At 46.5% G+C, this 23,506-nt stretch overlaps 1 protein-coding gene across 1 annotated transcript in view; it reads left to right on the top strand.

The window, feature by feature from the left end:
- The window catches only part of LOC8036448, a 40,408-nt gene that overhangs the window by 5,897 nt on the left and 11,005 nt on the right, over window positions 1-23,506 (top strand). Inside the window, exons 3-7 of the mRNA XM_040222283.3 lie at window positions 446-582; window positions 7,443-7,566; window positions 9,381-9,514; window positions 14,210-14,324; window positions 21,039-21,178. Of these exons, the coding sequence (XP_040078217.1) occupies window positions 446-582; window positions 7,443-7,566; window positions 9,381-9,514; window positions 14,210-14,324; window positions 21,039-21,178 (650 nt within the window). The remainder of the gene's footprint in view (window positions 1-445; window positions 583-7,442; window positions 7,567-9,380; window positions 9,515-14,209; window positions 14,325-21,038; window positions 21,179-23,506) is intronic.

Here is a 23,506-nt window from a genome sequence, read left to right as displayed (position 1 = left end):
CATCCTCGGGTCTTTACTATTTTCAAAAGATATTGACCAATTAAGATAATTGATTGCATGGAGATTCCGAACGTTACAATTATTGCTCTTTTTAGGCGCGTTGAGCATTATTTTTTGACAAAAACGTGGAATCGTTGGGTGAGGCATAATACAGAAATTCCCGGGTATCCGCTTCAAGGCCCGGAAAGAGGGCCGTGTCACGATCTTTGATTAGATTCTTTAATAGGTGAACCGACAGCTCATCAGTGTAATTTTGGGTTTTTAAAATGTTCATAGAGCCCTTATACTGAGCTATCACCATAAATAAATGATCTCAATATCCACCCGAGTGCCCCTTTGAGGGGTCGTCAGTACATCTCAGTCGAAGTAGTTCACCGTATCTGAAAATCAGTTCTACGCAAATAAAGCGAGTCGCTTAAAGACCATCGCCCGGTTGCGTTCGCAGCAACCTGAAAGAAATCACCCCGGCGGTGGAAACGTTCCTCGAAAAATGTTCTGCTGACAACAACGAATATGTGAAGGAAAAATTAACAAGCTTGCTGTTAACCAAGGAATCTTTGTGCGGCAGCGAACTGGAGGAAGGTAAGAATTTTTTGTTTGTTTTGTTTTTGTTTTCTTAAAGGGCTAGAACACTTCAGAAATAAAGTATGAAAGAGCTATTCTGCTAGGACCCTAATGTATGTGCCTGTATATCTGCTAAATTGATCTTAAAAATGGCACGATAGTTCCGTAGACAGATTGATGGATGCTCGGACACACGTCCGTGTATCCGAAAATCCAGCATGTCTGTAGTGCGGCTTCGCGAAAACTTGAATTTTTTAGACGGGCACTCAACAATACAGTTATATCATCTGTGTATAAGACATCTGGTTCGATCCTTCCTTGAATACGCGTACGTCATCTGGGACCTATACGTCCGGTATCATATAGATCAACCTGAGTGTATCCAGCGGCGTGAAGAAGATTCGTTTATCCAGAGTATCGTCACACGGAATCGGTAACAGAACTATTAAAAAATGCAGGGCTGCCAACCTTGGGTCAGCAAGAAAAATTGGAAGGTTAAAGTCTTTCTATGAACTCTAGAACGAGTATTTTAACATTACTTCGAGTAACTATATAAAGCTTTTGTGAAATAAGATCACCTAGAGTTAATAACCAGTTCGGAGTCAAGTCGTATTTTCGAAATCTTGATTAATTTTTTATTAACCCTTCCTCGTAAAAACCATCGAGGAGTGGAGTAGTTTAGAATGGCGACCTTTTTTTGGGGATTGACAATGCCGAGCAGCTTGAAAGTGTAATATTTGATATGTATGCGGAGACGTGTAGTACTCTTTTATGGTGACGACTTGAAGTGTTCTTGTTTAACCCAAATCGTACTCAAATGGTTGTATTGTGAAGTTTGTTTGTTCTATTGCTGTACACTCTTGAGACAGCCTGAAAGAGTTTTTAATGTTGTAAATAAATAAATAAACACGTCATTCGGGAGGGCTTACATGCTTGTTGTGTCGGTGGCGTCATTCACCCAACGCGCGGCGTCCGCTCGCACGCAGACTTGCCTCTCTCGGCATCTCGTGCTTCAGCTCCCTCGTCTACGTTCCGCGTTTCGAGCATGCAGTTTGCGAAGATTACGTCTACGGCATCGCTCCTTTTAATGCGAAAGCATTAACTGCCTCATGGAGCGAATCGACGTCATCAGTTTGAAGCGCGAAAACGGCACCTTAAATCATTTCTACGAGTGTAGCCTCCTCCCAGTTATGAAACCACGCGAAAAACCCACACGGCACCACATAGTCTCCCCGATCCAAAAGGAGCGAAGTAAAGCTGACGAATTTTTGACTTCGGCCCCGTAGGCTGGCGCGAGTCGATGAAGCTTCAATTGGATGGCGCGCGTCAGCTTCAACGATCGCTCACCCGATGGCTCTGCGTGTCCGCGAGGCAGCGGCTCTACCATTCCATGCCTAAGGTCAGCGCGCCGTACGCCGCAGACGAAAGAAGGGAACGAAGAGCGGCGTGCGTGCTTTCGCTATCACAACTCATAAGAAGTGCTTAGGCCTACCTCGAGCCTTTTTTTTTTTTTGTCGAAGCCTTTGACACTGCTTGTAGCTGCGATGAGAGAGAGAGAAAAACGTTATCATAGCCGCCCCAGTCCGAGCGGTGGTTTCTAGAGGGTGAGGGCTTCCGGAAAGGCTTGGCGGGTCAGGTCAGAGCTTGGGAGGGTGTTGTTAAAGCCAAGGGGTCTCGCAGATTGGAGATATGCTGCGCTAGGCGAGGCCAGAGTGCAGGGCGGAGGCCCGATGGGGGAGTGGCCCAGCTCTCCCAGGTAAAGGGCGTCTGGGTAGGGAGGACATGTGAAATGAGAAAGTGGGGAGATTGTTGGGCGCGTGGACAAGACCAGTAGGTGTGTCTCACGTCGGGATAGGCGCTGCAGACCTGACAATGTGGGTTTCCGGGGCGGTTCATAATGTGGTGGGTTATGAGGTTGCAGGGAAGTGAGAATGTCTGTGCCTGGCGAACGTAGCTACCCTCGCGCCTTGTGAGGTTAAGGGTGGGGGGGGGGGGGGGGGGAGGGTGCGGCAGGAAAGGCGGAGGGCTTTCAGGCGCTGTCGTTGAGCCTTGCGATGAGCTACACGTTCCTCTTTTGGATTGGGGTCCCGGGGCTAGGATTCACGGTTGCTCGGAGTCTCGTCTGCGCGAGCAAGGGCGTGGGCACTTTCGGTCCCTGCGATCCCTTCGTGTCCGGGGACACACTCAAGAAAGACCTGGATATAAGGGTGGACAGCCATGTAGGATGTCAGGTCGTGTTTGATGTGTGCCGGTATGGAGTTTGTTGAGAAGTCTCTGAGGGCTCCTTTACTATCGAAGCGGATAGTAACAGATTGGGTAGAGTGGGAGGGGGGCTGTAGGGGGATGGCTTCTGCTATGGACTGTGTCTCTGTCACTGTAGCTGAAGGTACATGTGCGTGGTGTCGGACTGACTCTCTTTTGGGGCCCACTGTGACGGTGGTAGAGATGCCGTCGGTGAAGGCGGCTTTCGTCTAGTAGATATCGTGCGGTGGTGTGGAAAGATGAAGTGCTCTACCTTGGAGTTTTCCGAGATCCACTGTCGGATTTATGTGTCGGGGGATGGGCTTTACTACAATGCGAGGAATCGTGTCCCACGGTGGTGGTTCTTCGGGAAGCGGAGAGAGGTGGGCAGTTGGATATCCGAGGGTGGACAGAATGGCGCGGCCTTGCTTGGACGTGGTGAGTCGGCGGTACTGCGCTCCAACGTGGGCTTCCGTTTTCTGCTCGAGGCTGTTGTGAAGAGCAGTGGCCATGATGAGGTAGTTTGGGGTATACGTGGACACGCCGAGTTCCGTGCGGAGGCATTTTCGGAAGGCGGTTTCCAGTTTTATGTATTGGGTTTTTCTGAGAGTTAAACAAAGGAGGGCATAGAAAACACGGGAATAGACTGCCGCTTTCACAATCTTGCGGAGCTCGTGTTCTTTCAGGCCGTGAGTGTGGCGGGTGATTCGGCGGAGCATGTTATAGATGAGGTGGATTTGTTTGGTGGTTGCTATTGTCCACACTGTGCTCTTCCCATCTTGCTGCCATATGAAGCCCAAAATACGGATGTGAGGCCGACGGGGGATTCGGCGGACATAGGCGTTGAGGCGGATAAGGGATCGATAGAGGTCTGTTTCTTTTTCGATTTTGATCCACAACGACGACATATTCCGATTTTTCTGGAGAGCATTCAAGAGAGATGGATCGGGCGTGGGTTGGGAAAATATCCAAGCCGTCCTGAAGGGTACGTAATTTGTCCCGGGGTTGCCGCGGGAGCACCAGATAGTAACGTCATCGGCGTAAATGGCGTGGCACCGATCAGGAGCAGATGAAAGCTTAGAGAGAAGGTTTTTCATAGTGAGGTTGAATAAAGTTGGGGATAAGATGGAGCCTTGTGGCGTGTCGCGTGAGATGGGGAAGGGGGAGATGGTTGGCCGTCGGCTCCGATGATTTGGGCGGTACGTTCGGAGAGGAAATCTTTGATATAGTTGAAGAGGCGGTTTCTGGGTTGAGTTTCTTGGAGGTTGTAGAGGATGGCGGCATGATTAACGTTATCGAAGGTCTTCTTAAGGTTGACTTCGACGATAGTGCGGAGTTGGGCAGTGCTCGGGTGTGTAGTGACATCTTCTTGAATGCGGAGGGCTACGTCTTGCGTGCAGACGTGTCTTCTAAACCCAATCAGGCTGTGCGAAAGATCGTTCCCTGTTTCGAGGTGCCAATCAAGACGGTTGAGTACCAATTTTTTCATTAATTTTCCAATACATGAGGTTGTTGAAATGGGGCGGAGGTTTGTTGGAACAGTCGTGGGTTCTCAGGGTTTAGGAAGCAGGATGACATGAGCCGTTTTCCATTCCTCTGGGAGCCGTCCAGTTACCCATACGCGGTTGATGTGTGTCAGCAATTCGTCGAGTTTAGATTCGGGAAGGTTACGGAGTATGGTATATGATATGTGATACACCCGGGTCTAGGGGCGGTGCGACGTTTCAGTTGAAGCGTGGTGAACCAGAGTTCACTGATAGAAAACTTTGATTTGATTCCAGTGTCTAAGTCTTCAGGCAGGGCGAAATGTAGTGAACGCTGGGTTTGGGGTGTGAGGAAGGGGGGTATAACGTATTGCAAATTACCTCAATGAGGGCGGAAGGTTCCAGGTGTGGGGCCAGGAGCAGTTTTTGGAGGGTGTGCCGAGGTTTGGCCTGCCCAAGGAGGGAGCGGAAAAGGTTCCAGACCATGGGGTTGTGAAGTTCGCCGTTGACATTGTTGCAAAGGTCAGGCCAATGCTGTATGGCAAGGTGGTCAGCATATTCTTCTTATTAGTAGTTGGGATCTTGTATTCGCGCTTGGAGGGTGGTGTTGTGCCTGTGGTGGCGCCAGCACTTGACCAAGGCGCGACGTTTGTCCCATAAGGAGAGGAGGTGGCTGTCGACGTGAGGCTGGTCCTCGGTGCGCGCAATCTCCTTGGTGTGTTGTTGGATCGTGGCGAGTATCGCGGTGCTCCAGGATTCTGGGGACAGGGTGTTGGTGTCGACGGTGTCGAAATCCGCTCGGGCTTTCGGCCAGTCTGTAAGCTTGGCCCGGGGATAGGTGGCGGTGGTACGACGAAGACGGGAGCTGATTTGGATGCGCAGTTCCAGGATTTGATAGTCGCTGCCAATAGAGTCCTCTGTTTTCTACCAAATCGTTCGTAGTGGTCCGCGAATCCTTGTGAGATCCGAGGTTGTGTCCGACTCTTGAGCCGTGCCTAGGCATGGGGGGCTAGACGGTTCAGTAAGGAGAGTGAAGTGATGATTGCTGGTGAAAGAGGTCAATTTTCGACCTAGCGGCACCGCGCGGTCATAGCCCCAGACAGGATGAGGGCAGTTAAAATCTCCAAGAAGAAGAACAGTGTTGCGAGCAGTTGACATGGGGAGGAGGGTTTGCAGCGGGGGGAAGGACGTTAAGGGTTGATTAGGAGTCCAGTTCGTATTGATAATGGTAACGCGATGGTCACCTATGAGAGTGGTGATGGTTACGTGTTTTGGCGGGGGGGGGGGGGGGGGTGTTGACAGTCGTAGTATCTTCTTGGGTGGTGGGGATGTTTTTTTGCGTACGCGGACGAACGTCATGGGAGGGGGGGGGGGGGTGCTTTTATCTGCAGTGCCCCGACGACGGTGGGTTATGCTCGGCTGGGCAAACATGTCGTAGCCCCGTAGGTTGAGCGCTCCACCAGTTCCTTAAATTACGAGGATGTCCGGTTGGGTGTCCGTGAGTCATATGGTTAAGGAGGAGGTCCTTTTTCTTGCGGAGTTCGCGGCAGTTCCACTGCCGGATGATTAGAGGCTGCTGCGAGCGGGGAACGTTCAGAGCCATGGAAGTATTATTAACGATGTGCAGGATTGCGGTCTTGGATCGCGAATTCACAGGTCGATTTTTTCTTGTAAAATTACAAAGCGTAGCTCTCTTTCTGTAAAAAATAAGGCCAAGAAACTTGCCAGGGTCTACGGCAGGCAGCAACGCAGACGACAGGGGTCCGGTCGCGGGGTGTGTTTGGCGTTCGTATTGATAGATGGCGCTACCTTCTTATCGCGACGGCTCGTGACCACCGTGGTTTATTAAATTGAATATAATATTTTTGAAATGTAACTTCGGTTAAAAAATAAATGCGAAAAATAAAAGCAACACCTAAAGTAAAAAAACGCGTCTGCATAACGGTGGCGCTTTTGCTGCCAACGGATTTCGTCTACTTCTCGTCTGCTATCTTTCGCTGGTCGGCTCCACCTTCAGACGCTGCTCCCGACGCCATCTATGAATACGAACGCCAAACACACCCCGTTACTGGACTTGGTTGTCGCGGTCGCTTCCCGCCGTAGGCCATGGCAAGTTTCTTGGCCCTATTTTTTACTAAAAGGGAACTACGCTTTGTAAGTTTACAAGAAAAAACCGACCTGTAAAATACACCTTTGACGAAAAGTTGAGATGGCTACGTGCAAGCGTCGATTTTTACGGTTCATTTTGGATCGAGCCTGGTGACTTGAACCACCCTCTATATTCGTAATAACGTGACGCCGTGATTCTGTCTTGCCTGGAGTTCGTAAGCCGTGGCCTTCCAGCGATGTCTACACGTAAACCTTTCTCCTTTGCCTTTCCAGCCCGCCTTTGTGCCTCTGTCTAGTTCTTCGTACGAGGCCTTGCACTCAAGCACCCGTTGTTTATTTTCTGTGATGTCTCTTTCACAACATTTTACCATGCAAATAATTTTGTTTTAGAGCGCAGGTCTTAGGCGCCTGTTTCCGGCTTGAGCGGCGTCACCGTCACCGTCGGCGTAACAGTAAGATCACGCGACCCCCCAAGTCACGTGACCCCCCCCCCCCCCGAGGTCACGTGACCCCCATGAGGGGAGGGGGAGGGAGGAGGGGTATACCCTTCCCTCCTCCTCCTCAAGAGCTGCGCTCCAATTCGGCGTTACAGAGAGTTGTAAACGAGTTTTACTTTTTTTTTCTTCTTTTTAAAGCTTTCAAGCGAACATTTTAATTTGAGACAAAAGTAATTTAAGAAGTATAGAGTAATTTTTGTCGAAATTGCTGCCTGAAAAGAATTTATTGCATTACTAAATTACCGCCCTAAAGAAGTAATTCATTACATTACTCATTACCACAAAAAGTAATTTAATTACTGTAATTTTATTACAGTATTCTCATTACTGCCATCTCTAATGTGAAACCAAACATTTCGATCGCCCTCGCTGCGTCGGCTGTCGCACCGATTGGTTTCGCACAATCGCTGCCTGTGAAACAGGCTTTACGCGCAGCTGAAACGTTTGTTCTTGCGCACGGGCACTGTTCACGGCAGGCAGCTGCAAAGAAACGCGCTCGTTTTTAAAACAACTCTTTTTTCTGCCTGTTTGTGCGTGTGGATCGTAGACCTGAACCTCTGGAGAGACTGTTTCAGTCCGAGTGTCTTCGCGGAATGCAAGAAGAACGTCGAGGAGCGGCTGGGCAAGCTCGAACAAGACGGTGCACTGCAAGACGGAGATAAATGGTGCAGGTACTCATCTTAAATGTATCTCTAAGAAAAAACGTTTTTTTTTATTAATTGTTTTATTTTTATTTTTCGACACGCATATGAAAGAGTAGCTTACACGGCGAGCAAACTTCTGACGCATTTAAACGCAAAAAAAAAAAAAAAAACTCATATCAACTGGCAAAAAAAAAATGCGCACCGAACGCACGACGACGAGGAAGCCAGACGCGAGTCGCTAATTCTTCAAAAGCACATGGGCGCATTTGGGGGCAAACGAGCGCTCGATGTGCTCAAGGAGAAGACGAAATTACCCGCCATACGTGAAATATTCGCTGGACACCACATTTGAGTGCGCTGTTCACTGCGCATTGGTCCTGCCACTAAAAGGCTGCCACGACCCGACAGTTGTGACGATGTGAAATGCACGTTGCTAAAGTACCTGAGCAACTCCACGGCAGCACCGCGCTCAGCAACCACCTCCTCAGATACGAGCGGTGAATAACATCAGCACCGACAGCTTAAAGGGCAACTCCGATCAAAACTCAAAATGAAATAAATTACTGGTATCGCTGTAGTGACAAAAAATACCACCCCAGGCAAAATATTACGTCCGGGGGAGGACACATTCTCAACTAATGCCGACAATAAAAATGCGACCCGCCGCGAGCCGCTGCTCCTTAGCGGGCGGCCAGCGGGTTGCCGATCGCTAAAGCAACATTGGGCCGTGACGTCAGTATCGTTCTCTCTTTTTCCTCCGGTCCGGACGTTCCGCGGAGTGCAACGCCCGGACCGGAGGAAAAAAAAAAAAAAAAAAAGCAATCTGAGTTGTGACATTAAGCAATGCAAGCGTGACGTTTTGTATTGCTTAATGTCACAACTCGGACTGCGTGTTTTGGTCTAAACATATGTTTCGGCATCGTCATTCGCTGAGCTGCATTCGTAAGTTGTAAGTTGCTGTAATTGGCTCTCCGAGTGTTGTGCGGGAAAGTGGACGCACGGGCTTTTTTTAGAGTGTATACTGTCATACTGTTTAGTTGTTTCTCGGGTTGCCTACCTACCGTTCTCGCAATAGACGCATACTCAGGTTAGAATTAAAACGAGGCTGTTTAAACATTGTACACATTACTCCTTAAGAGTAACTAAATACCGTTACTGGTTTCTTGGCCTTAAAAGTTACCGAAAATAAAAACTAGGTAGAGGCAACCCGTTACTTGTAACGCGTTACGTTCATGTCTGCTTCGTGCTATCTACAAGCGTGGTCTTCTAGAATGACGGCTTGCACAAACAGCTCATACAGTGCACCGCCGAATGCCCTCCGACCGTGGCTCTCAGCAAATAGTTGTGCTCCCTGAGTCTATCATTTAAACACCTCCACGTCTGTCCGTTATAGACTTTACCACGCGAGAGGGGGACCTCGTATACCACTCCGGAAACACAGCTCACAAACGGCTTTGCGTGTTTTCTGTACACTTGCTCTTTGACAACCCTTCTGCCTTGGCCCATACTCTCGAACATGTTTACTTTTTATAGTTTCGGTAATAAAACCATCAGTTGCGAGTCAGCGCCTGTCCCGTCCCCTTTGTTCCTTCCTTCGAGTCCTTGTCGTTCTGCGCTGTTTTACCTACATTATGTTTAGCTTGGGAAAGTCGTTCGCTGCAATCTACGATGGTTCGGAACCAACAAGTGTCATCTGCCGTAAGAGTTTGAAAGAGAGTGAATACTCGCAGCTTTATTGAGTACGCGCCGTCAGAGCCAACGGTACGAGCCATGTATACTACACCAACCGCCCGGTTGCTTATCAAAAGGCTTTCGGAACATAAGTGTTCTCTTTCCCGTAGAAACGAGTCGCTGAGCTACCAGTGCGCACTGAAGGCGGGTGCAGACTGTCCCACCAAAGCGGACAGGGCCAGGAGGGCCATGGAAAACTACATCAACACTCTCATGGATGTGCAGGGGTGTTTCAGGCCTACCGGTAAGCCAGGCGTCGTAGCGCGTGATATGCCGCATTGTCTTTAAGCCTGCAACCACCTTTGCGTTTGAAGGCGTTTGAGAGCGGCACGGTGTCCTTAGGGACCGAAGGGGCTGCTTGCGATAGGAAGGGCGCGATTCCGCAGCGCTTCGGTAGCGTGATACAAGACGGTATAGAACCTGGCTCCACTTTCTAAAGCGCTCCGTAAACATAAAGGAGGGTCACGTACGGTCCCGCACTTGTCAACGAGAGCGACGTTGTCAGGCGCGGAAAATTGCTTGCTGGAGAGCCGTGGGGACACAGAGAAGCAGTTTTTTCCAAGCGTGCGCCGGTTCAGGTCGGACGGATGTCGCGGAAGCCAGCGGGGTCGTCCGAGGATTCGCCATCTCGATGAACCTCGACGCTGTCGGCGGGCGCCGCCATGTTTCAGTGGCTTTCGCTTACTTCAGACCATATAAAAAAAGAAGCGCCTTCTAGTGTATTTATTATCAAGTATCCGCCATATTGGTGTTCCCGTACCGACAGTTTCGTCCGATATTTAATGGCCCCAGCAAAGTGGGAATCCCAGATCTAAGGTGTGATCACTTTCGGGCAGTCCAGTCGGAACCATACACACAGTCTTCGATAAAGACCGTTCAGTCCACTTACCTAAATGGTCCAATTCATTCCTCCCTTGAAAACTATTTCTTTTTTTGACAATTCCTTTACCAGAATCTTTCAGCCTGTCTTTCTTTTCTTTTCTTTTCCTTGCACCCAAAGTAAATAACCCTTTGAATGTACGAATACATCGTCCTCATGCCATTAAAACTGAGTTTAATGCATATTAACCTCGTTCGCATATGAAAGGTGGCAAAACCCCACCCAACGGCGGCTCCGAATGGCATGATGATAGCTAGAAGTGGTGAGCCTCAAGCGACGATAGCGCGTTCCTATTGGCTGTTTTAAAAAGTCGACAGCGTCGCAAACTCAGCTCTAGAGCTGAGTTTGAGACGCTGTCTATCCCATTTTCTTTCTACTTCACGAGTTTCCGTTTTTCAAACCACAGTCTCAGGTTTTCAATCATCATATATAGTATTAGTGGCGTGTCACATCCTGCTGGAGTGCAAATTTTCAATCTTGGATTGTATGTGGAATGTACTTGTTTCAACTGAAACTCAATCTGTTTTTGTTATGAGTTCCTATTGAAGCGTCACAGGATATTGGCCATCGAGTTTTAATTAAATTTTTAACAAATTGCATCTCGATTTTATTTTGCGATAGTGTTTCAATAGAAGTTTTGCTATTGAGTTTCAATGAAATTTGTACGGTCGAGATTAAAACAAATTTTTGCATTGGTGTACCAATAAAAAAATTTTGCAACTCCGTTAAAATAATCCTGCAGCTTGTTGGAAATTTTTACCTTTTATTTCCTTAAAGCATTTAACATAGAGGAAACAAAGTGCATGAAGGAAACCAGCACAAATATCATAAATGATTTACAACACACTAATCACACTGTTCTTGAATATTCCACCGCCTTATAAACCCCACAAAAAAATTCATAGGAACGGTGACCAATTCAGCATTTATTAAAGTTCCCAGTATACTATCTCCTCCCAGGAAGCCATTTAAATGATAAAGAGGTGTTCAGACGTTTTGGACCCCATCCTTTAATAAAAAAACAACATTGGCAATATTAATAGTCGTTCGGTGCAGCCGCAAAATCCACAAAAGCGACTCTTAGCCGGTATGTTATCGCTTCTCTGCATAGTACCATTCAGTACGAGAGGAGGCACGGTAGATGCTCGCTTGAAAAATATTTTATTGCTCCTTTTTTTTACGAAGTGACTAGTATAATAGGCTCAATGATGGGACTATTGGCGTCGCGAGCGATCAAAAGCGCCGCTGTGATCGGCTTTCCACAATCAGCCGAATGCTGACTATGACGTCAGCAAAGAACGTCTCATCGACGGAAATAAGAGTAATATAAGAACTTCAATTTTGATGCTGTTGCCAGTGTTGCTTTCAGAGCGCAGTCATTTCAAGCTTCCACCATGGTCTTTACAAACACCATCGAATTCGTTGTTCGCAAGGTAATGAGGTCACAAAAGGAAACCACAAAAGGTCGCCACCGCAACGTGCGCGATCAAAAGCGTCGCTGTGGTCGGCCTTCTACGATTGGCCGAATGGTGACTATGACGTCAGCAAAGGTTTTCTCATCGACGGAAATAAGAGGAATGTAAGAACTTCAATTTTGACGGTGTTGGCAGTGTTGCTTTGAGAGCGCTATGATTTCAGGCTTCCACCATGCTCATTACAAACACCATCGAACTTGTCGTTCACAAGGCAATGACGTCACGAAAGGTAACCAAACGAGGGCGCCACCGAAACATCTCGCCGCTAATAGTCACTGACAGAGTGAAAAAGGCATGACGTGTCTTTCAAACACCCGGCCTTCAGCACGTGCTCTATGCATTCCACCATGTTTTGACAGTGCGTGCCCGCTTGATGTGCACGAGACGTTGGATCGTTTTGGAGGGGGAGACTCAAGCTTGAGGGGAGACAAGTGAAGCTCCTCCCTGTTGTTCTCACCTTGTCAGTGACCTTAGAGTTATTATACTGAACGCTATGCTCTCAAAGGTGTCAAAACTTTTGGATTCCATTTTTTGCACAAATGATTCTGAGTAAATATGTTTATTTTGAGAGATATAACTGTACTCATGGTTATTTACAACTGTGCCATCGCTGGGTTCCTCAACAGCAAAGGGCGCAAACCAGCTGATGTCTAAATGACAAAAACTCGTTTTAATATCCAATGAGGAGACAAAGTAATGTCCGTCAATGAATGAACCTAAAGTGCATGTCCATTGACTAAGTTCAAAATAATGAATGACAAAACTCATTACACGAGGTGTGATCAAAATGTTCCGGGACTGATTTTGTAGCGTAAAAAGAGAGGGCAGCACAGTGATGCGCGCGCTGCAATCGAAGGCAGGGACCCTTTTGCGTCATATGCCAAAGGACGTCGCTTTGTGAACATTTAAAACTGTTCTCCACGAGTTTGACCACATGCACGAGTATAATGGCGATTTCTTCATAGAGAGCAAACCAAAGCGAGAGCGAACATCAATTTTACGTCAAACTCGGCAAATCTAAAACAGAAACCTCTGAAATGATTTAGAAGGGTTATGTCAAAACACGTAGAGGTGTGCGAGGTGCTTTGAGTGGTACTCGTGACTCAAGATTGGCAGAACGTCACTGAAGTCAAGGAGAGGTCGGATAAGGTCACTGTACCGCTCTTTGTCTTCCAGCGATGTTCTGTCGTTCCTGAAGCGCGAGTGCCACTTAAAACGCTTTTCTAAATTCACTGCTTTTCGACACAATTTTTCTGTATCTTTTCAGAGGTCTCTGTTTTATATTCGCCGAGTTTGACACGGAACTGATGTTCACTCTCGCTCTGGTTTCAAGTCTATGGTGAAATCGCCATTGTGCCCGTGCACGTGGTCTCAAACACTTGTGTAGCGCAGCTCTTAATGTTCACACAGCAATTGATATAAGGAGACATGAAGGTCCCTTCCCTCGACAGCTGCGCGCGATATCTAATGAGTAAACTTAAAATAATCAATCTTGATGTCTTAACAACAAAAATAATTTGCAAATGCAATGAGTGAATTCAAAATAATTGCTATGGAGTTCTTGATGATAAAAGTCGTTTGCTTATCTAATGAGTAAATTCAAATGAATAGATATTGAGCTCATAATGAGCAAACTCAATTGCATTCTTAATAACTGAAATCAGATGAATGGATATTGAGTTCAAAATGAGCAAACTCAATTGCATTCTTAATGAGCACATCCACAAGAATATATATTGAGTTCATAATGTGCAAACGCAATTGCATTTTAATAGGTAAATTCAAAATAATAGATTTTGCATTTTTAATAAAAACAACAAATTTTAATCCTAATAAGTAAATTATAAGTAATTTATATTGAGTTCTTAATGACCAAACTCAATTGCACTTCTAATGATTACATTACATATTATAGATATTGAGTTTCTCAAGAGCAAACTCAATTTCATTCCTAATAAGTAAATCCGATAGAATCGATGGTGAATTTCTTAAGATGAAACGCATTAGACGTTCAGTTTATATTGAGTATCAATTTACTTTATAGGAATGCATCAGAAGGTCAATTGAAACTCATTGATCATTTTCGTAAAGACAATGATAAAGTTACTGCATTGCGTTAAAACAGACAGAAGAACTAGCGGGGACACAAAGGGGGGCGGTGTTGGAAGCTGATATAGAAAAATCCGCCGAGGAATTGAGTTCACTTAGACGTCAGCAGCCGTCTTCGGTCCCCTCTTGTTCTTCTGTCTGGAATGTTTTACAAATTTTGCTAAACGGCATAAAAAATATCAAAACGCGTAATAAAAGAAGCGGCTTAAAAAAAAAAAAAAATTATTTTTAAGAACAGGAATTATTTTGTTTTTCACAAACTTCCAAAACAAAATCCCGCTTTTTTTTTTTTTTACAAACTTTATTATTTCTAAAAGTAGAAACTACTTTCAGTCATTTTACAGAATGAAAAAGAACCCGAAAGGTTATTTTTTAATAAACATTAGGGAAGGAGAGAAACAAACGAAAACAGAAAATTTGTGACGAGAGAGCTTCCAAGCTTTTATTGTTTTTTTACACAGTTGTTTTTTTACAGTGTACGCTTGCGAGGATAAACTGTTCCACGATTGCCACTGGGTGGTCGTGCACGAAAGAGCTAAGGAATTGCCACTTCTCCAGAGCGGTGAAGGTACGCTCGCGAAATATTGCAAGTAAGTGCACTTTTTCCCTTGTGCAACGCATCACGCTGAGCCCGAGTCCCCCTCAGCAGAATTTAAGATTGCACAATGTGTTACCTCGTCCCAATGTCGTCCATGGGAAAACACCAGATCATGGTCTTTTATAGCTACTGACGGGATCAGTAAGGAAGGGTGTGACTTCCCGGCGTTTTGCCTCCAACACAATTTCGATGCCTTCCGTGGTGCTTTGGCAGCGTGTGGACGCTCGAGGCTCAGGAAACGCCGGAGAGGGCGGGAAGCTCGAACTGGAGGATGGGGGGGGGGGGGGGGGGGGGAATAGAGGGGGGGGGGGTCGAGTTGGTTGTCTGTAATGCCCCTGAATAAAAAAGGTAGCAACGTCTTCTCCCTCGTCCTCTGACGCGCACACCTTTTGTCTTTATATTTTTCTTTTTTACACCCGCGCGTCGACTGTAGCGCCGCCTGGTTTGGTCCAAGAGAGCAGACGACCTTCCTATGCTTGAGTCAAAGGCTGAAAGACATGCAAATACATGCACACAGGCTAAAAACGCGCTGTCACAGTCTACCAGCCTCGAAGTATGTGCTCAAAGAAAGAGGATGAAAGCCGTGACGTTGCACAGTCGGCGTTATTCGATTGGCGACCTGAGCTCATAGCAGGCACTGCGCTCCGACAGCATAGGCATTCCTCTTCCTCCTCCTCCTCTGACGCGCACACCTTTCATCTTTATGTTTTGCTTTCTTACACCCGCACGTCGGCTGTAGCGCCGCCTGGTTTGGCCCAGGATAGCAGGCGGCAATCTTCAAAGGATGTCGATACTTTTCCGTATAAAGGGGCTTTAGTTGTCTGCTCTACCGGCCGCGTAGTAATGGACGGCGAGAGGGAGAAAGAGCCCGTTTCGTAAAATCGTTGAGTAATTTCGAGGGGGAGAAATGAACGGAAGCCACCAAGAGGCGATAACCGTCCTCCTCTCCCACGCTCATGACAAGATTTTCCTGGAGGACGAGGAGGGTGAACTGCTTTTCCCTGATTGGCTGATCCAAACGCGGACGCGTCCGGGCCCCGAAAGGTTTAGCAGATTCAGTTTTAAATCGTCCCCCCCCTCCGCCCCCCCCCCCCAAAAAAAAAAAAATAACAGAAAAGTGTTAACGTTGACGTCACTTCCGGGTCTCGGAAGTTCCTGCAGGACCGGATTCTGGGCTGCATTGCACCACCTTTTAAAGGGTGCTCCAAACCACGTCGCAAAACGGGTGGTTATCATTTGAGCCCGTTCTCGTTTCGACCTTCTCACTTGGCCCTTCTCAAAACAACCACTCCCAGAAAGATCTTCTCTCTTGGACCTGTCGCATTTGGTCCTTTCCCGTTTCGTCTTTCGCGTTCCAACCTTCCTCATTTGGGCCCGTTCTCGTTTCGCCCTTTTTGACCTGGCCCTTTTCAAAACAGCCATTCTCAAAAATATCTCGCTTTGAGCCGTCACACATGACCCTTTCTATACCAAAATCGTTTTTTTTAAGGTAATATTAATACATTGATATTATTTGTGTGTGTGTTTGTGTGTGTGTGCGACACTACAGGCATACTCCCTCTGCTAAGGATATTAGCAGTGCGTCGAGCTCGTCGTGAAAAGCTACTAGCTGACCATAAAACAGACCAACTATTTATCGCAGCCAGATCATATTCCGAAATGTCACGTTGTTTGAGGTCTCTATCTAGACTTGGGACGATGCCACCACTTCTATAATGCGGTGATTCTCAAACGGGGGTCCGCTAAGACGTTCTAGGGGTCCGCGAGGCCCTGTCTCATCAGTCAGGCACGGCAATATTAGTTGTCTTTCTTTACGTTGAGAAGAAACGCTCCAATTTTCGGGAGAGTACTCTCGTGTGTATGTCAATGAGATAAGTCTACTTTACACTAGCAATTAGTTATATTCATTTATTAAATCATTATTATGATAACCTATACCTTTCTATTCCCCTCACCCCAAACGGGTTCCTTCATGATCTCCGCCTTTCTACGAGGCGTCCGCGAAACATCAATGGTTGAGAACCACTGCTATTATGTATGCTATTTCTGTTCAAACAAAGTTTCCAAATTAAATGTTCATCGCTTTTTTTTTCTCGTTTGCTTAGGGGAAGGGAAGCAGACGTCAAGGTACGATTCTCAGTGCATACCTCCACACATAACATATATCTCATGGTATGTTGGGGGCCTAAGCAATAACATATATCTGGTGGTATGTTGGGGGCCCAAACAAGGTAAGGCTTATCAACAAAGCCGCGAAGGCATAACGACGTCAGAAGCATGCCGAACTAGTGCCATTCGGTCATAGCGCGAACGGGCGAAATGAGAATGGGTCCAGTTGCGAAAAACACGATTCGGATCGTATGAGAAGGTGCAAACGAGAAGGACCAAATGAGAATGGGTCGAAATGTGCAAGGTTCAAATGCGAATGGGACGTTTTGAGATACACCCCGCAAAACGGACTCGCAAAAATTAGAGAGACGGAACCCGTTTTTTTTTTTTATATATAACTTCTGCCTGCCGTTTTAACTCAGAAGCCTGCGGGAGTGCATGGACCTGGATGCCGGCAATGGAAGCGGGGGAAATTACACCCTTTGTGGGATTTTTTAGTGGCTTCGAGGAGAAGGATACAACAAAAGACAAGTGCACCCTCCCCCCCCCCCCCCCCAACCCGCTCAAGGTTTGATAGGAGGGCGACGAAGGTGGAACTAGAGTTCCTTCATGTGCGCTTCGCATAGAGTGATGCCAACTGCCCGTTTCCCTTTCTCACACCCTCTTCCACCGCCATTTTGTTCCTCTTATTGTTTCCCCGTGCGCCGGAAAGTGGCCTTTGTGTCCATCGGTAATCCCAACCGAGGGGGAAAATTCTAATCCTCCCTCCGTGGGCTTCACAACACTGCTCCGAACTAGTGAGATAATGTGTTTGTTTCCGGGAGGGTTATAAGCCCCACGGATTATCACCGAGGACCAAAATGGCTGCTGGTTTGTCGGCGAGTGGTATTACAAAGGGTGGCATCACCCTAGCAAAGCGCACATGAAGGCTCCCTAGGTGGAACCGCCTTCCCGATTGGCCGAAGGGGCTCTCCAGGGCCTTCTCCGGGTTCGGAAAACGTTCAATACTTTCAACTTTGGATCCGCAAAGCGGGAGCCGCAAAACGTCACGTTCACATGACCTTTGACGTCACTCCTCTCTCCCGGATTTCTTTGGGACCTCTTTTTCGCTCGCTTCGCGGGTTGGTCTGAACCGCTCGAAACGGGCGAAAACGGGTCCCGTAGAAATCCGGGAGAAAGAAGTGACGTTAACGGACACGGGGACGTGACGTTGTGAGGCTCCGGCTTTGCTGGTTCAAAGTTGAATATAGTGAACTTTTTCCGGCCCCGGAGAGCCCCTCGGCCAATCAGATCTACCTTCTCGCCCACCTCGCAAACATTGAAAGGGGGGGGGGGGGGGGGGCTGCGCGCTTGTGCCTTTTCAAGATCCTACAAAAGGTCAAAGACAGGCTAAAGAAGCAGTTGCGTTCCTTGTATTCTCCTCTCGAAATCACTCAGACATCCCACAAAGGGTGCCTTTTTTCCCTCTCCCGCCCGAGATGTGCGCTTTTTTTCTTTCCCGCTCAATCTTTCCGTCTCTGGCGTCCCGGTGTGCTGTCTTTTCACTCCTCAACCATACTCCCGCAGGCTTCTGGAACAAAACGGCAAACAAAAGTGAAAAAAAAACAGTGCTTTATTTATATTATATCCTGTTAAAAATTATACGTGGTTTGTTCCCCGACAAACGGCGGTCCTGTTATATTTTCATAGTGTGTACTATTTATATAATTTGTATTCTTTAAAAAGGGTTGAGCGTGAATACCATTTATTTCAAGTTGTTCCAGAAGCACAGTTCGTGGTTCTGGAAAAACTCCGTACATCCTATGGTTTACGAGCGTCGTTAACCAGAGTTAAATGTGATTGAGGGTCAGATTTCAGTGCGGTTCAGGGTGCCCATGTAAATAGAGTACACGTCACGTATTTACCTGTAGTGCTAGTTCTATAACAGTTTGCAGTGCGTGCATGTGCCATCACGATCAAGTTTCATCCGCTCATGTCCATAGGTGAACTGGGCGACAGCTGCACCGATAGCGAGCGATTTAGAGAAAAAAAAATCTTTGTATAGTCTTAGGTTTTCGATAGCCCGCATGGAGTAGAATATCAATTGTCTACCTTAAAAACCCAAACAAAACACCAAGTCCCAAAAGGTCGCACACACCATATTCTGTTTTACTTTTATCCCTTTACCATGGGAGGGCTTCCGTTCAAAACGGCAATGTTGGGTAAGTACATCTAAAAAGTACTTGAAGTAGAATACACAGTAAATGAGAGGTTATGCACTTTAAGTAAAGCAGTAAGTACATCGGGACTCGGGAGCCATGTGCTTTTAAAGTAAATTACTATAAATACAATGCACTTTTAAAGTAAAGTACAAGTACCTTTCAACACAATCTTTCATCATGCCTCTTTATTCCCCTGTACAGATTTTTTTACTGCTATGCTTTGCTTCATGGGTAATCGGGGTTGCATTTTATATTTTCGGAAATGGTGGCGAATATTGGATCAAGTAAAGTAGCCATGAGTAGTTATTTTCGGAAATGGCACCGAATTCAGAAGTTCCTCCAAGCTTTGAATTTGAAGCCGCTTGCACCCAAGGGTGTTAAACGCATTAGGAGAGAGCATGACGTCCACTCCGTAGCTTCCGCAAGCAATCCTCTCGTGGAGGAGTGTCATCTCTGAGTATGTTTATCCTCCTCGCTTGCGCTGACTTAGCAAAGGTTGGAAATGCTGCGGTAACACCACATCCAGTACAAACGGGCCGATGGGTCGTTTGGTCGCCTTTTTGGTGATAGTGGGTTATCCTCCCAGCATCACTTTAGAGTTGACAAAGCATAATTTTGTGATACAAATTTAACAGTACTAAATTTGGGGAATGTACTTTGAAGTCGGGAGTTGTATTTTCCTGAGAAAGTACGAAAAATAACACTTCCATTACGGTACAATAACATAGTTCAAGAATGTACTTCAAGTACAAGTTTTCTAATCCCTCTTGAAGTAGTACTTTAATTAAGTACAATGTAGTTAAGGGGGAAGGGTGGTAGGGTAAATGGTTCATCTTGGTTTAATTTCTGTATCTAAAGAAATACTGTCTGTTTCATTGTGAAATTTTATTTATAGAAAGAATACACCATTGGGATTAACTTTCTGTTGCTTTTCTACTTCATAAATTTTCTTTATGTTTTTAGTAACGGAGTGTCCAATCGTAAGCTGAGTTTAAGTATTTACTGTACCTTTCCTCAACAACGAAAAGTGGGATGTTCATTTAATTTGGCACATATCTTACACATGTTACTGGTTTTGAACTGAACCCAAGAAAAGTAAGTTTGAACATGCCGCATGCAAAAAGAAAAAAAAAATTGCTCTTTCTAATCATTACCATTAAAGGGGAACTTTTTTATTTAAATTTTTTTAACATTATAATAAAGTGTATTTTTAAAACATTTTAGTTCGAACTGGTGGCAAGATATTGTACTATAAGCTGTAAAAGTTTTAGTGTAATCGGATAAGTAGTTGCTTAGTAAAGGTACGACAAATTAAAAAAAAAAGACTGCAAAAATGTGATTTTGAGAAAAACGTAATTTTGTCTCCGCACAAAGGCAAATGGTCAGGGTGCGCGAAGTTCGGCTACATGTTTAAGTGGCTTGGAGTGCTCGTTCGCTCTTGCCGCTTTCTGGTTTTGTTCCTCGGACTGCACATACCTTTTTTAACCCTAAAACTTCAGAATCGATTGTTTGGTTGGTTTACCCTACCATCCCCCCTTAAAGTACTCCAACACTGTAAAATGTGGTAATTCTATTTATGCCATAATGTTTACGCTCCGATTATAACGTCTTGGGTTGCCAAAGGCATTTTAGCGCTTTTTAGACGAAGTCAAAAGAAAGAGTAACAAGACATACACGAGCGCTGACTGCAACTATTTAGTCAACATGGAAATAAGGCATATATACACGCTTCGATCCTATCAATCAGCCAACCCCAGGCCTTGCCGCCGCTCGCATGAACTGCAGCTCCTTATCGAAAAGGTCGATGGATACAATGCTGACACCCCACCCCTGCCCTTTTTATCTCGTCCGCTTCGATAATTTCCCCTAACAGTTCTATTTTTATTTTTAGCCAGTACTGAGCATGAGTAGTGTTGGTCGTTGTTCGACTCATGCTCAGTACTGGCTAAACATAAAACTAGAACTGTTAGGGAAATTATCGAAGCAGACGAGATGAAAAGGGCAGTGGTGGTGTGTGTCAGCGTTGCATCCATGGACCTTTTCGATAAGGAGGTGCAGTTCATGCGAGCGGCGGCAAGGCCTGGGGTTGGCTGATTGATAGGATCGAAGCGTGTATATATGCCTCATTTTCATGTTGATTAAAAAGTTGCAGCCAGCGCTCGTGTCTGTCTTGTCGTTCTTTCTTTTGTCCTCGTCTAAAAAGTGCTACCATGCCTTTGGTAACCAAAGACCAATACCAACTAGCCCAGCATTCAGCTTTGACAATTCTGACGCTTTGTATCTTCTTAAAAAGCATTGCGGCTTGAGGAAACTAACAAAGGAACTGCCAACAACAAATTCGAGACGTGTAAGTTCCTTACAGAGCCGGTCTCGTGTTCTTTGTATAACGTTTGCAGAGCCGCGAAGTCCGTGTCTACTTGCACGAGGAACGTGCAGATCGACCAATGCTCCGAACAGGAAAAAACATATCTACGTACCGTCGAGGATGGCTTCCGACGGAGCCTTGGTTCTCTTTGCGACGAACAGCTCCCAGCAAGTAAGTGCATGGTTTCTTTTATTTTTTTTTATTGAACAAATTTCTCGTGATCTGTTGTTCGGTCTCGATGTGGCAACCTCACTGGCTCTGGATGGATCATAAAATGCTCGAGACTGCCCTGTGTCTATCTCTTCAGATGCCACTAGGTATACCTTGGTACGACTAAAGTGCACTGGGTCCTGGTAAATTTACGCCGTTGCCTTCCATGCCTGCTATCAGGACACAATCAGATACTAACATAAGACGACCAAAACCGCGAAAGGCCAGTGTCTGTTGCCATGTCAATCACCGTTTCGGTCCTTTCAAATCTACGAGGCTTGAAAAGGGCCATTCTAAACCAGTCGTGCCAAGATCGCGATGGAGAATCACACGAATTCAAGCAAGAGAGACATGACGGAAGTCTTATTGGCACCGACATCAAAATGGCCGCACTCGCCGCCGCACTCGCCGAGCTTTAGCTTCGGCGACGTGTCGTGATCGTTCTAGCGGTAGCTCTGGTCCCGAACCATACCTCTTCCGTAAACATTTGCTGCTATAATGATTTCTAAATAACACCCCCAATCTTACGCAATAGTAAGTGCTTCGCTGGCGCTGGCCATGGGCGACGATGCGGCGGATGCCGCCATCTTTAACTCTATTAGGGCCACCGTGATTAGGGCGAACCGTGGGGAAAACCCCCATCAGTTAACTGAGATCGGCCAGCTCAGTCGAATTCAATGATAATTAGCAGCTCAATAACAGTTCGCACCGCCGTATAACTCCGGCCGATCGCGATTGAGTCAAATATCGTTGGCTTAATGACAGTTAAGAGCGCTAGTGTAACTCTTTGAGCCTTTTTGAGCTGCTTCATCCAGTTTTTGCGATACGCTATCTGGCCTCGACTGCGCCGTGTGTATCCGCTGCGCGCGTATACGCCGCGCGTATGCAGACGTCGTCCTCAACATCGCCCCAGGGGTTGGCCTTGAGGTCGTCCTAAACATCCTCTCTGACGTCGTCGAAACGTCGTCTTAACGACGTCCTTGAGTATGTCGTCGAGACTTCCTTTAGGATGATCTCAAGAACGACCTCTAGAACGACCTCCACAACAACGTCTAAGGCGACGTCGAGAACGACGTTGTCGAAGACGACGTCTGCTAGGACGTCGTCCTAGACGTTTTTTTTTTATGTCGTCTTAGAGGTCGTCCTTGAAATTGCCCTAGAAGTCGTACTACAGGTCGTTCAAGAAGTCGTCTTAACGTCGTCATCTAGGACGTCGTCCTTAAGGTCGTCATAGAAGCCGTCCTAGATGTCCTTGAGATCGGCCCTAAATGTCGTCCTAGAGGTCGTCTTTGACGTCGTCCTTTAGGACGTCGTCCCAGCAAACAGATAAACCCGCGCCGCGCATAGACGGAGTGGCAGTACGCACACATTCACATCTGCGCCCAAGCTACGAAGAAATTACCGCTTCGAGTTGAGCAAGTTGGTACATGATATATGAAGGTGATGAAATAGCATGAGTAATGAACGATTACACAGACAGTAGATTAAAGTACTACACATAGACCAAGGAATCCCTGAATTTGAAACTGGCGAGCTGCAGTCGCGCTGAGGTCAATAATTGCGCCGTAAACCACTCATAAAATAAAGTGTTTACTGAAAATTTGCGTCGTCATATTCACAGTAACCTGCGTCCTTAGTCTCGTCACGAATACTATCGCAATTAATCAACAAGCAACAATAGGGGTTTCTGCAATCAATTTTCAATGCCGCCAAGCACCGATGCCACATGTGGAGGCGGGTCGAAGATGTGCACTTGTTTCGCCGGTGTGGGTATAAAAAAATCTCGGTTCACATTTAATGGCTTTGTAAAAATCTAAATCAATCGGTCACCGCGAATTCACACCGGCTTACCCAGACTGGAGAGGTCAAGGAAAAACTGCTTATTCCAGACCAAAATAACGGCCTGGCGTTACTTTCCCAAGATTGAGTGACTTTTGGCGGCCATAGCTGAGCCCGCGGCTGCTGAGCGCATATTGACGGCGACCTTCCACAGTTATTTTCGAACATGCATTCCACACCATCAAGAATGCCGGTTTGGAAACCTATGCAATGCGCAAGTTCGCCAGCTTCTTGCACAGGAGTTGCGATGATGTCAAAATGTCGAGGTCTTATTGACTCATTGAAAATATAGTGGTTAGACCTCAAGGCTTTTATCATTGAGGCCTACCCACTATCCTTCCAATCAAAGCCAATCAGAGCCCGACGTCGTTCTGACGTCACCGCAACTCCTGCGCACGAAGCAGGCGACTTTCTCTCCGCATAAGTCTGATCTGGTCCTGAGCATGCGCT

Source organism: Ixodes scapularis, unplaced genomic scaffold (genome assembly GCF_016920785.2).
Source record: "Ixodes scapularis isolate PalLabHiFi unplaced genomic scaffold, ASM1692078v2 PGA_scaffold10__122_contigs__length_95168666, whole genome shotgun sequence".
Classification (NCBI taxonomy): domain Eukaryota; kingdom Metazoa; phylum Arthropoda; class Arachnida; order Ixodida; family Ixodidae; genus Ixodes; species Ixodes scapularis.
The sequence above is the reverse complement of the archived record's forward strand: the minus strand, read 5'-3'. Positions and strand labels throughout refer to the sequence as shown.